At 47.2% G+C, this 14,089-nt stretch overlaps 1 protein-coding gene across 3 annotated transcripts in view; it reads left to right on the top strand.

Annotated features, from left to right (window-relative positions):
* Positions 1-14,089, top strand: part of LOC116948498 (homeobox protein Meis1-like) — a 251,078-nt gene that overhangs the window by 155,195 nt on the left and 81,794 nt on the right. For all 3 annotated transcript variants that reach the window (XM_032965226.2, XM_032965227.2, XM_076071560.1), the window contains one exon: positions 2,618-2,754. In XM_032965226.2, the coding sequence (XP_032821117.1) occupies positions 2,618-2,754 (137 nt within the window). The remainder of the gene's footprint in view (positions 1-2,617; positions 2,755-14,089) is intronic.

Raw genomic sequence — 14,089 nt, 5'->3', positions numbered from 1 at the left:
AAGTCACAGGAGTGAGATTATGGCCACGCAAAACAAACTATGGATCACACAGTAACCCCACTTTGGTCTGCGCTCCTTCAACGAGGGAGCAGGAACAGCAAAACGACGCGAACTCTCTCTCTCTCTGTCCTGAAGCCCTCTCATCGTCACATTGGCATCGAGCTCCCGAACCGCATTTCTGCTGCCGTCATGCACGAGCATGGAAGACCGAGAGTGTTTTGTGAAAGATGCAGATTGGCTCATTTTTGGAACGCGCCGCAGAGTTTCAACTCCACGGTTCGGAAAGCCCGTGCCATTGTAGTCTCAACGGCGCAGGCGCACAACAGCACAGGGCGTTTAACGGACGGAGTTTCTAATCCCCTTTCCAATAAAAACACTCGACCATTGCTAATGCGAGTGCCGAACGGCACTTTTCTCTGTAGCCAATGGATTTTTTCAGGTTTTTTTTCCTTTCTCAATTTGGCTGTGAAGGTTTAAAACAAAAAAAATCCTAGGCACATCAAATGGCCTGCGCGCATTCCGAAAACTAAAGGCTATACTATCCAATCGATACTGCAGATGCCATTTATTTAACCAGGTGGTCGTTAATTTAGTAATCTGGCTTACAAGAGAGACCTGGACTCGGAGGGTACTTTTAAAATTGGGGATTAGTACTCTGCATGCATGGATTTTGAACTTCTTTCGCACCATTCATAGCCAACCGTGCTAATCGGAGGTGCGGAAGGACGACAAACTAAACACAATAAGCAGTGCTAAAGAAATTAGTTTTCAATTTAAAAGTGCATAGCGTCAGTGGCTACCTGATATCGGAAGGAAGAGCGTTCCAGACAGCCGGAGAAACGCATCTTAAAGCGCGCAGGCATTGAATCACAATGGTTTATTCAACTTTCTCTCTCGTACCCCATTAAAATGTACCTGCCGAGTATTATGAATGCACATCACGTGTTCCCCGGGGCTGCTATCCGTGCACCTGTGGCAATGGAGCATAATTACCTTCATGTATAAATAAACATCACAAAACACGCCTGTCTTTGTATGTGAACATCTGACCCATCCATCTACATGTAAGAATATATTTTAAGTATCCACTGCTGGATGAGGACCTACGCTACTCTGTCTGTTATCGGGGGCTGCTTTAATCATACTTCACCACGCTGGTCAGTGGAGGAAGGAGCAAAGGACTGATTCACATAGCGCTTGCCACTTCTGTCCGTCGCGGCCGCGAAAAGAACCCAATGCTTGACGGGTTCATACGCAGTGAGCGAACCACCACGCCGACGTTCCACTATTCCACTGTGTACGCCTAAACATTGACCTATTTTCACGTACAGTATGCTGTTCACACGTACATCACCTGTTCAGCTCTATGTTTGCGTGATCCCGATGCGCCCGCATGTGTGCGTACGAACGCGAATTCCTACAGCGCTTGCACGCAAGACATGAAATTCACACGCGCGTGGTGAAGGCCAAATAATTATGAAAAGTTGCACCGGTGTAATTTTAGCAACGGGAGAATGCCCAAGACATCAATAAGGCCGGTACAGATAAAGGATTATCGAGTAACCCATCGATTGTTCACTTTTTTTGGTTGCGGCATATAAAATCTTGCCGGAAAAAAACATTGGTAAATTATTCAACAGATGAATAGATTGATATCTCACGGAATTATAGGTCTAATTAATGTAAGGTCTAATTACTTAAAGTATCCCTACCTGCAATTCGATAATTATCCCCGAGTAAAATAATGTTATACTAAACAGAGCCAGCCAATTTAAACATTGAATTGACTAATATTGTACTCTTTGTTTTTTTCGGTAAAGTCACGTAGGTAATAATACAAAATTAAAAATGAAAACTTAATTAATATTGCCCTGAACGAGCACGTACGATTCTACTCTCAAAAGAAAATATCCCAGGAAAACCTCCCCGATTCTAAAGTTTGACTCAATGTTGCTTTATTTAAACCATCCTCTGACCCCCGGTGGCCACAGCTTCCGTATTCAGCGTTGTTTACTCGGCTGGCCAAGGGGTCAGAGTGATTTCCACCTTCAGTTTTCACACATCCCCTGCTGTGCAAACACACAAAACTATATCCTGCAAATGTTACTGTGAATGTTTTTTTTTAAAGTAATTTGTCCCTGCCAACTGTTGTTACTGGAAATGTATTTCATTAAAATACCGACTATGTCTGTGCACACTTTTGAATTCCATCAGTAACGCGCCATTATTGTTTGCGCTAATATCTAATAGCTTGGTTTTTTTTCCCCCTCTGATTTCTATCGTCTTCGTCGTTGTGTTGCGCTCTTGTCAATTTTCGTGACACCTGGTTGTATGTATGTTTGTATGTTGAACTACTTTCGCACCGTACGTAGCCAAACCCTCGCTGGTCACCCTCGCGAACGAGGCTCGTCCTGTTACCTCGCCACATTTGCCACCTGGCTGAAAACAACAATAGACGGGGGGACTTTAAAACTATCCCCACGATCCACTTCTCCGTGTAGAGGCGCCGGCCCCCGCGATCGTTTGCGCTGCCGTTGCTCAAACGCCACCAAGAGAGATCGAGAGCGAGCTCGCACGCGGCTTCCTCTCACGGCTTGCGTACGCGTTGCTTTTGCAGGCGACGGGCTGGACAACGGCATGCTGTCCGGGGACGACGACGAGCTGGACAAGGAGCGCAAGCAGCAGAAGAAGCGCGGCATTTTCCCTAAGGTGGCCACCAACATCATGCGGGCGTGGCTCTTCCAGCACCTGACGGTACGCCCCCCCCCACCCCCACTTCCCGCCCCCCCCCCCCCCCTGTGGCCCTCGCCGCTCCGCCCGCTAACCGCGTCCCCGCAGGGACGCCGCAGCCGCGGTCGCAGCCGCCGCCGCTCGGCCCGCGTCTAGCCGTGCAGCGGCGCGTCGGCTTGCGATCGGCGTCAATGGGTGTGATCGTAGTACGCGTGCAAGCGTTTGAGGCGCCGATGAGTCATTGCTGCGGCTCGCGACCCACCGAGTTTTTTTAGGACGCTTCACGCGGTTCTTCATCGATTCGGATACATTCCAAAGCTCGCGATGCGCAACATCGAATCGCGCGTGAGAGCGACTCGATTGCTTGCAATCGGCGGGGATGTTGCTCGAATGCTACGTTTAGGATAACGGGACAAAGAAACACTAAACGTGTGAGATGATTTTTTTCGTTCATAATGAGAAGCGATACACGTGAGATGGGGGAAAAATTGAGACGAGCAAAGTCGTGAATCCTTCAAGTGAACTGCAGCCCCCTCCGATTTGCCGTTACGATTGATCACATCCCTGGAACAATAGGCGAGTCGTTACTCGCGCGATCACATGACCAGTCCTGCTGCTCACCTCTCCTGAAAATGTCAATAGGGCTGGGGTTTGGCTTCTGGATTCGGGAGTTGTGGTCCCCCTCCATCAAGGTGTCACACCACGATGGAGGGGGACCATAGCATCCCTACTGAGAGCTCTCGTGTTAGACCCACTGGCGCATTCACGTTTGCGAAAACGCGAAACACACGTGCGATGTTGACAGGTGTTTTGCAAGTGTCAATGCCTGTTCGCGTACGATTGGCGCTTACGGGAGGTGAAGGTTAAACGCAGGCTGTGCGTTTACAGGGTAGCATCTCTAAGCGATCCTCTCACTTCGTTGTCCGCTGATGCCTTGTCAAACCAACGCTGTAAATAGAAATTCATGAAACGCGATATATATGCAGAGGCACTGCACCAAAAAATGGCATGCAAAAATGTCATGCATCAGTATGCTAATTTACTTTTCATTATGATATACTTCAATTATGCAAATACAATATTGCGTGGTTTTTCCGATGATTTTTCTTTAGCTCATTGACTCGACGATGAATAGCACTTACGCATCCCGGCTAAGATGATAATAATCCTCACAGTTACGGTGAGACTGTACAGAAAATCCCAAAGAAACAGATTACTGTGGCTTATTCGAAAGCAGTCGACAGTTAGAGCTAATCCGTTAAATGCATAAGCTCACAGAAGAAGGATTGACATTTGTATTTTTTTCTTGGAGCAGCCTGCCCTATAGCTAATTGAAGTTGTTGGGGCCATGCCATGCATAGATTACAAGTGTTTATGCCACAGGACGCTCCTTGCTCCGTAATGGAAACGTATAAACATTAGAGTAGGCTCCCGTCGTGCGTGAAGCATTGATCACTCAAGTGTTCCAAATGCGCGCACGTGTTTCTAAATTGAGATAATGTTGTGTGTGGGATTATCCCCGCGACCATGGATGCAGTAGCCAGGTGACTCCGGGGACTAATTGCAGTGTCCATGTCTGGCTAATGTTTTTCTCGTTTTCTGAAGCCATAACTGTTGTGGTACTGTGTTTAAACACAGAACTCCCACCTGAGATTAAACTCCACTCCCAAATGTATTGCACTTGATGGCCTGAGCCCTGGTTACCATTCATGCAATCAGAAAACGTTTGGGTGCTTGCCCTTCATTCAACAGTGAGGGCTCCTTATTCAAGCAAGTAGGCACAATACAAATCCCCGATGTTTGTGAAGGGGAGACGCTCGCCGTTACGTATGAAAGCTCCCGTAAGGATATCGGGCCTCATGCCTGCGTCACGACGCCACCTCCGAGTTGTGTGGCTGTGTAATATGTGGCTTCGTGCTTGGATGCACATCGTGCACTTGGGACGCAACCGGTGAAAATACCAAACCTAAATGACCAGTCTCACACACCAACTTCCTTCCCCCCCCCCCCCCCCGCAACTCCGATTAGCACGGTTGGCTACGTACGGTGCGAAAGAAGTAAAAACATCCATACAAACGCGTGCTTAAGACTATTAGCACACAGCTTCACAGTCTCACCTGGGAAACTGTGTTTTGAGTGGCACGACGTGATTAGACATTGGAGGGAAATCACTTATATGGCACTTTTGCTGAGAGAAATTCATTAGAAATAAGCGCACAGAACGAGAGCCTGGCTCTCAATTCTTACCACTCTGTGCACCAGATGTTCATCTTGACAAAAAAGCCATCGCACCATCGCCACGCTGATGGGACCCATTGGAGACATCGGTAAGGCGAAGAAAATTACAAACATAAAAATATACATCCGTAAAGATTGTGCTTTTGCGTCCGGCCGATGTTGATGTAGAGGCAACGATTGTCATTTTACACCGAGGTGGCTGAGCCAGGCGATTGCGTCAGGAGTCGCGGAGTGAACCTGGCACTGTGACCAGGTGTTTAAAGGGCGCTACCGTGTTGCAGTAAGGGTTTTTTGCTCTCGAAACTTTACAAATAGACTACGGTACATTTAAAAAGCATGACCAGATGGTGGGAGAGTGTTCGGACAGATCTTGGAGAGTTTTCTTACCTATTCGAAAGCCAATAGGTTGATGGCCTAAAACATAATTGTATTCATGTGGAGACGCAGAGGACAGTTTTGCATTTCAATGATGTTATATATTCAGTGGCTGGAACTAAAGGTTTGCGGCCTGACTATTCACTCGCTTTAATTTTGTATTGACACACAAACTAATGAGGGGTGTGTCTGGCTGGAAATAAAATCGTAATGAAAAAGTAAAACGCACAACCCAGACGTATATGTCACACCCCCTTCTTCCCGGCTCCCGTTACATCGCTCAAAGCCAGCAGTTATGAATAACCTGTTCGGGCACAAACTGTGTGAAATGTCATTCGTTGTCGCGAAACCGTGAATTTCAAGTCGCACAAAGCTGCTCCCAAAATGCCCCCCCCTCCCCACAATACATCTGACCGTGGGATAGCTTTGTGCTTTAGCGATTAAGTTGTGTTTCGTTGGAAGGCCATGAAAATTGCTTCTTTAAACTCACACCCACCGGTGTTTACAGAGCGCTAGGTCTCGGCAACTTTCGTGTACACTTCTGCAACATCTGCTCTTTTGGGTGATGTTTGGAAACGTGTTCGTGCGGTGATCTGTATTTGCAGGGTTCCTGCGCAATGCATTTGCGTGGGTTAATCGCTTGAATCCTGCTCCATGCCCCCCTAGGGAGTCCTCTGAGAAGCGCTCCCTCGCTGGCTATGAACCATATTTCCACAAGGCCTCAGTTGAGCCTTCTCTGACTACTTTTTTTGAGCCCTTCATAAACGCCGTTTTGAAGCTTCCCTGGCCTGGTTTAATAAAAAAAAAGTATCTAAGGTTCAGTCGAGCCCATTTACCTTGCGGTTGGTTTTGGACTGTTTTATTCACGCCCTCAATTGTGCACTCGCTCCCTGCTTGATACGCTTAATTTTCTAAGCGTGTGTTAAGTAAGCTCGCCTCGGTTTCAAAGTCACAACTTTAAGCGTTTAGTTTTTTTTTCCTTCGGGTGAAAGCTTCGAACGCTTTTGAACTCATTAAGCCACCCGTTAAACACGTATTTCAGACATAAATTGAATAAACTAACAAGCAAAGCGACACCATTCTCTATCGGCCGTACGGGCAGGGAAATGAGCCGTGTGAAAACTGCTGACTGGCACCGTGGTTGCCAAGGCCCACCATGGAGTCTATGTTTCGTTATTAAAAGCTATTAAAGTAATAGGTTTAAATTAACTTAATATGGAGCTGATTCCAAGCAGAGAGCTGTGAGGTAGGCGTTTGCGGCGAGCTATCAAAGAAGACATTATTATTGCCGTACGATTGATACCGGGTCCAGTGTTCAACTCCCACAATCCCCCAGTAATTTTGCGTGGATATTTTTTATATATATTGTTTACCGCTCATTGTAAAATAAACACAATTCACGGGAGGAGTAAAGTTGTGTGCCTGTATCATTGCCAAAACCCCATATTTGAACTTTACCCAAAATGTATTAAATTGTAATGTGTAATTCTTTCACTGCTATGGTTTATATCCTTGTTGCCCAAGTTCGTGGGATAGGCAAAGGGGCAGCCCCTGCAATCGTTATGCTCACGCCACTGTTGGCGGAAGGGCCTCCACTGGAGGGAGCTCTCGAGAGCCCCCTCTAAACGATATTCTGGTCTACTCTTCCACGCTGGCGAGACGACTTTGAAGAGGGTTCGTGAATTATGAGGTTCCAAATCAGGAGAATTTGAGTTCAAATGCGTCCATGTATTATACTCGTGAGATGAGTAAATTGTGAAACATTCAAACAGTGCCGCTAGAATAGAAAGTCAACAGTTGTTGTCCTACTTCTCTCTGCCAATGGAATGTGGAGTTTTCCAAGAAGGCTAAAGACCACCAACACAAATTATCATGACCCAATGCTCATTTGTTTAATCGGAATTCTGATTCTTTTTTGTAAGTCTTGAGTGGGCTGTCGCGTTTTAGAAACGATACCTTTAAAGTACAATTTTTTTACATTATTGAGCATATCTCTTATTCTTTTTTACTGCTGCATGAAGACCAACGCCACTGTTTTCTGTGCATTGCCTTGTGCAGCTGCAAACCATCCCGCTTGCGCGCAAGCAAGACGTTTACACGAGGAACACATGGGTGAATCTCCATGGGAAAAATGGAAAATATCCGCTCGATGCAGAACGGTGGTTTTTTTGTGTTTCCGGAAGAAGGGAGTCACTTTTGGTTCTGGTTTTCAACAGGAGTGCTCCCACACCAAGAATGGACGTTCAAAAATCCACCCTTGTGGAATTTTTCTTTTTTTAGGGTGGTGAATGTTCATCTCCTAAGGGAGAACGAGGTGGAGGAGGGGGTGGAAAAAGCAACAACCAAAAAAAAAACCCAGCCCATTAAGTGAGCATCCACCTTGTATTTCGACGCTAAATTAAACCAACTCGAATTGTCGTTGTACGCGTTTTTGCTTTGGTGGCCACGTGTACAGAATGAATGCACGCGCAGCTTTGCCGATGGCCACATTTATCACTTTTGACTTCATGCAGCACATGAGTGGCATGCCCACGCTCCGAGCCATGAGGGTTCGCAGCATGCTTACTGCTGTGAGCCAATCAGATTCGCTGACTCAGAAGCCCATTTTGCAAGCGGTCATGGGTGTGAATTCTAAATGAACTCAGTAAATAGAAACTTTTTTTTTGCAAGAAAACCAGTTGTCCTTTAAAGTGACTTGGGCGGTGCCCTAAGTGGAAATGAACCCCATCCCCATGCTCGTTTGGGCCAGATTTGGCTGCTATAAATTTCCACGGGATAAGCCGCTTTGTTGAACAATCATTTGTAGCCAGGCTGCTTCTGAAACATAACTATATAACTTAGTGGGCCTGACCTGGCAAAATAAAAAGTGTAGTTTAGGTTATTTATTTTTCGTGATTTGCTTGCCTTGCCTATACTCTGCACTCCTATTGTTTTTTTTTATTGTATGTATGTTTGTTGAACTTCTTTCGCAGCGTACATAGCTAACCATGCTAATCGGAGGTTTGTTGTTGTAACTTTCTGATCCGTCCCTACTGGACATCTGTGGAAAAGAGCTTCATAGCTCATCGGATTTCTACAGGATAAATAAAGATCATGTTTCTGATTCTCATCTGACCAACGTGAATTTTCACAATTTGGGCTCGGTGGAAATCGGGTTCCTTTCTTGGAGAGACTGACCCTGATATTAAATTGTGGAATTTCCACAGTTTTTTTTTGTTTCAGGACCCAAAGTGAAAGCAACATCTTCCAAAACGGCAATTTTAGTTACGGGAACACTATGCCTTGATCTGAAAGAAAGTCTTCCTTATGTTCAAAGGTTTAATTGGCCTGCACATTAGTCTTCTGTTCACAGGAGTAGGTTTCGTTGCATTTACAAAGGGAGTTTTACAAGTTAACACGGAACGCAAGAAAGTCCGACGCATAGCGCACACGGTGTAAGAATCAACACGCGAGGTGCAGTCTGTTCTCCGATAACCGCGGTAGCAGTTGTGTTCCTAACGAACACCGCGTTATGGAAAAACAGCGTTATAAAAATGCGCAGTCCGCGATAACGTGTGAGATGCGTAACGCACGTTGAACAAAGACTTGAGGTGCGTGGGTAGCATCTAGAAGCATCCAGCAGCATCTCGCCTTGTGTAATGCTACGGCGAGGCAGCCGTACAACCGCTTATTCCTACTCGCGCGACGTAGTTCCGTTCACTCGATCGTGTTATATCCAAATCGCATCCGAGTGAAATGAAAAAAAATGTGTTCCTGAATACATTCGTGGCGTTGTATCCAATTCTCGTTGAGAAAACAGGACGCGGCATTGCAGGAAAACGGGCTGTACTGTAAACCTTCACTGAAAGAAAAACAGATTTTCTTAGACCCAGTGGGGGGTTGAGGGAGAGCCACTTCTCTCTGAGTTTGAACAGTGAGCAGCGAAGGGGGCCTCTGGGAGCTTGTCGAGGAAGAGCGCGTGAGAGCGTCTCCATCTTGACTCTCTCCGCGTGCGTCTCCCACAGCCGCCGCTCGTGGGCCAGGCAGCAGCGTGCGCCCGGAGTGGAGCTGCGTGCGTTCTGTGCGCGCCGGGTTCACACTGAAGCGACTAAACGCACCGGCTCCATAGGGAGACCGGCCACTCAACCCTCACTTGAGCGAGAACACAGGGGCCAGGCGGGGCGTGGGGATGTAAAATTAGCATTCCGTGATATTCGCTCGGTTTAACTTTACAGCACGGAGTTAATTGATAAAAAAATTTAATTTGGCGAGGTCACATCATTTATCTGGCCTAATTTTTGTTGGGTAATGCCCCACCACCCAACGTGGCTGAACACATTAACTTGTCGCGCGTGCAAGCGTTTAATGTGCCAATTATTTGTTATTCCAGCTCACATGCAAGTTGAAAAACTATTTTCTCTGTTGGTGGAGGGCCTTACAACACAAACTCGACCGGATCATTACATGGTTCTTCTTCACTCCAACGCTGTCCTCTGGACAGGTTGGTCCCTTCACCTGATGAAGGCCACTTGTGTTGTGGCCGAAACGTCGTGATTTTTTTGTTTTACCTACGTGACTTTACCGAATAGAACCAAAGAGTATGGATCATTGCAGTCACGAAAGCTTCAAATCTAGAATTGAACTATGAATCATAACGATCCATGGGCAGGTAGTCCATAGGTGTCTGCTGCACATTGTCATTTTGTTTCCACTTCCTCCGTCTTGTGTCAATAAGCTCAAGTCGTGACCGCATCTTTCTGGCACCAATCTATGTCGTCGCCATCCATTCCCTGTTAGGTCTTCCTGTTCTTCAGGTGTCTTTCACTTTTCCGAACAGCACGTTTAAAAAGTTTCCTGTTGTCCATCCTACATTCATAAATGTTATGTGAACCAGTAGCCAATCGTGGTTCAGGTGGAGCACAGGAGGCAGAACCAAGGGGCTCTGAAATGTAATTAGGAGCAATCACGCGACGATTAGGCAGTCGTCGCATACACACGTGACACATCACACGACCACAGCGGTGAGTTCCACAGGTGGTGTGGACGGGTTTCACGTCGCCCGAGGCGTGTGATGCTCGCTTAACGCGGGGTACCGTGTGCTACACAGCGCAATGTGAATCTCTGCTCTGCGCGAGCGTTCGTTCGTCGTGTGTAGCGGCACAGTCAATTATTTGTGACTGCAGTAATCTCACTGGAAACGAAAGATAGGGAAATTAAATTGTATGGTCAACTTTTGACCTTAAAGGCATAAAGCTGCCTCTATGATGAAGGCTTTTCCACTTCCTAAAAGGATTAATTTAGTGCCAATGACAACGGAAAAGTGGTATTACTTCTGGGCTACCACTCCGATCTGTGGATAAGCGTTAAGCAGTGTGTGAACGGGAGTAATGGAAGTGTGGTTGATGGTAATATCACAGTAGGGGGCGATATTGCTGTGTCTAATCTCAATTGAGTATTTGCATGTCATTTTCCAAATTTGGAAAAAGTGGATGGCGCCGGCATACAATGGCCTACTCGTTTAGAATCACGTCAAGTAGATGGTATATAGTATTTTCCGGTTGATACAAATGCAGTGTTAACCAGGGCGGCCTGCCAGATTTATTATATTTTCTTTTACCAGGTAAGGCCCACTGAGCTATGTAGCTTTTTCAGAAGCGACCTGGCTACAAATAATATTTCAACGAAGTGGCTTATCGTGTGAAAAGTTATCGTAGCCAGATACTCTAAATGCATGTTTCTAAATGTGAAGGAAAAAACCGGAGGACCCGTAGAAAAATCCACGCGACCGCAGGGAGAGAGACACACAAACTCCATATATACAGGCGTCGGGGTTGGGATTGAACCCATGACCTCCTGCATACCAGGCAAGGTAGTTAACATCTCGCCACTGTGGCGAACGCATTCCTGCTGGGCCGCGTCACCGCCCCGCGTGACAAAGGTGGAAGGGACGGCCATAGCGGTGGGAGAAACAGCCGGAAGAGTGAGAGGTGGGCCACTCACCTTGCCCCGCTTGCCTGCTCCAACCACCCTCAAACGCTGGACCCCTCACTCGGGTATCTCGTTTTAAACCGTCAACAGCGATCGCGCGCTTTGCTTCCGACGGCGGAGCCCTGTAAGCACACGATAGGGCGTCTCGCCTGCCAACACGTTTTAAAGGGCCCCCCCCCCCAACCCAATGGCAACTGTGGGTCCTGCGCTACTTTCCCCAAGCACAAAAATATTACCGTCGTGGGGTGGCCAAAGCGTGAGTCCCCCTTACAGGAGTCCAGAACAAAAAAACCGATGGAGTCCTCTAGTCTGATCCATTCCCTTTACACCGAAGGGGGAAGAGAAAAAACTAACCATTAAAGAAACAAGGTCCCTAATTCCCAGTACATTTTTATTGAAGTGCCGAACATGGGCTAATGCTGTAAAACACTGCGTTCAGCAAGCTTCAATTATTTTTAACATGCGGTACTAAATGTTTAAATAAGTGAGAGCCTCTCCTCCGCCTTTCTCATTTAACATGGGAGTGTGGCGGGGTGAAGGCAAGGCTTTGGTAAAGGGAGGGGGGGTTAAGATTGTGGGGGGCGGGGTGAGGGGGGCGAGTGTGTGTGTGGGGGGGGCGACTGGGGGTGTGGGATGTGTATTATTGCTTTGGTTCCATTAGCGTGCGTGGTGCGGGGAGGCAAATTGACTGGTGGGGGGCTCTGTCAACCGTGAAGGCGTCGTCATTAGGAGATGCTCGGAGATCAAAGTCTCGCTGAGCTCGGCTGGGCTGGAGCGACCGAGCGCTGCCAGAGGGCGAACCGCACTCAAATTGGGCTTCCGTGGGAGTCGGCGACGGTCGACAGTTGCGAGGTGCTTCCTCTGCTCACATTCACGCCTCTGTTTCCGGCAGGACCAACGTTCAGGGAACGTCTTTTGATCGTCGAGAATGAACGGGGTTTTTTTTGCGAAAGTATGACTCTTTGTTCGACTTCCCTTGTGATGGGCATTTTTGTAAATCCCTTCGTGCAAATTCATTGTCGCCGCTATGGACCCGACGTCCCGAGTTCGATTCCTGCTCACGGCCAGTGACGATTATCTGAACCAGTCCTGGGCCTCCTCTAGGTCGACTCAGCCTCAAATTAGTACCTGGTGCAGTGTGTAAACATCACTAATAGGGAGACATAGGTGGTCAGGCGTGGTGCTGGCCACCCACCCCCTCGTGTGCCGTGCCGGCCTTCATAGGTACTCGCTAACAGCACTTGCCCCAAAAGTCTATGAAGGCTATACGGGAGATCTTTTTTCTTTTGTTATATTTATACACACAGACCTTAATATGTGACAGCTTGTCATGACCACATCACTTCCCACTGTGTAAAATGCCCTTCCATAGTCTTGGAATGGCAGGGCATTTTGGTGTTTGGAATTCATCAGTCTTTCCTCGGATCTAGAGTATGTGTATGGACGATGATGATGATGATGTCGATTCCTTTATTTAATTAATCACACATACATACGAGACTGTCTTGCATTTGACTGCTGGGCAACACTATAGGTGCTTGAATCAGAGAGGCCGAGTTACAAGAGTCTTGATTAACCCACACGTGGCTGGGAGACGGTGGCTTAACGACTTATTTCTCTTTGATTTAAAGCTTTCGTGACTGCAGTAATTCATATTCTTATTTTGTTGTTTCCCTTCAACGTGACTTTACCGAAAGAACTAAGAATATGACTTATTTCTCGTCAGCCGTGCTCCTCTGTTGTGTCGCCCTGTCGCGAAAAGAGCAGAATTATAGGTAAATTGTAGTGCTGTGGCAATTAACACCTCAGTGGGCTTGGTCTGGTATGATGGGGATGGTTTAGTGTTGTATTTGTTTGTGTTTGGGCGATGTGTTTACCTTTTCTTGTACTCTGCACTGCTATCGTGTTTTTGTACTGTTTGTTGTTGTAACGTTCTTACCCACCCCTGACTGGACATCTGTGAAAAAGAGCTTCTTGGCTCATCGGACTCCTCCAGTAATACATATTCTGATTCTGATTAAGCGCAGCGCGAGTTCACGCACACGCTGTGGCCTGTCCTCAGCCCGGCTGCTGCGATTCCTGGGCTCGCGAGGCTGCCGACCCATCCCGGGACTCCACTCCGCGTAACGTGGCCCAACACGCCAAATAAAAACGGGAAATATCCGCGCTGTTTAGACAAAGGCGGCATTCGTGCAATGGCCTCCTGCTACATGCGCCACCCCAAGCGGACTCGGGAGAGAGCTGATGCTTGCCTTTGTGTTTTCGGTGGCCTCCAGTGTCAGTCGAGAGGAGCGCTTGCTTGAATTCCTCGCGGTCAGTAGTCACTTGCGAAGTAGACAAAGGTAATTCCTTTTTAAGTGGCACCTCGAGTGCCACATGAAACATTCGATAAGCCTGGCGCGGCGTCTGCTCCAAATACCTTTAAATAGCAACCGTATAATTTCCGCTCGCTCAGAAAGCCACGAGTGATATTAAGTGGGCGTTTTGATTACATTTAGTACGTGGACACCCTTGCAAGCGAGATGTTCCATATTTTTAAGATTTTTTTTCAGGTTAAATATTTGCATAAGAAAGAAAATAAATAAAGGTTACGTCGTGAGCAGTGGCGGTTCGGAGAATCGCTGCGCCTAAAGTGGTGAGATTGGAATCCGTGCAGACTTGGGAGTTACGTGTTTTTTTTTTTAGGCCCACCAATCCGACACCGATTACCATAATTCCTTGTGTCAGCTGTGACAAATAACGTGGCTTGAATGGACCGGCTTTAGAGATGTTCCCTAGT

The sequence above is a fragment of the Petromyzon marinus genome, chromosome 33, assembly GCF_048934315.1.
Source record: "Petromyzon marinus isolate PM22_M1 ecotype Great Lakes invasive population chromosome 33, UKy_Petmar_22M1.pri1.0, whole genome shotgun sequence".
Lineage (NCBI taxonomy): Eukaryota > Metazoa > Chordata > Hyperoartia > Petromyzontiformes > Petromyzontidae > Petromyzon > Petromyzon marinus.
Note: the sequence above shows the minus strand (reverse complement) of the source record. Positions and strands in the feature narration are given on the sequence as shown.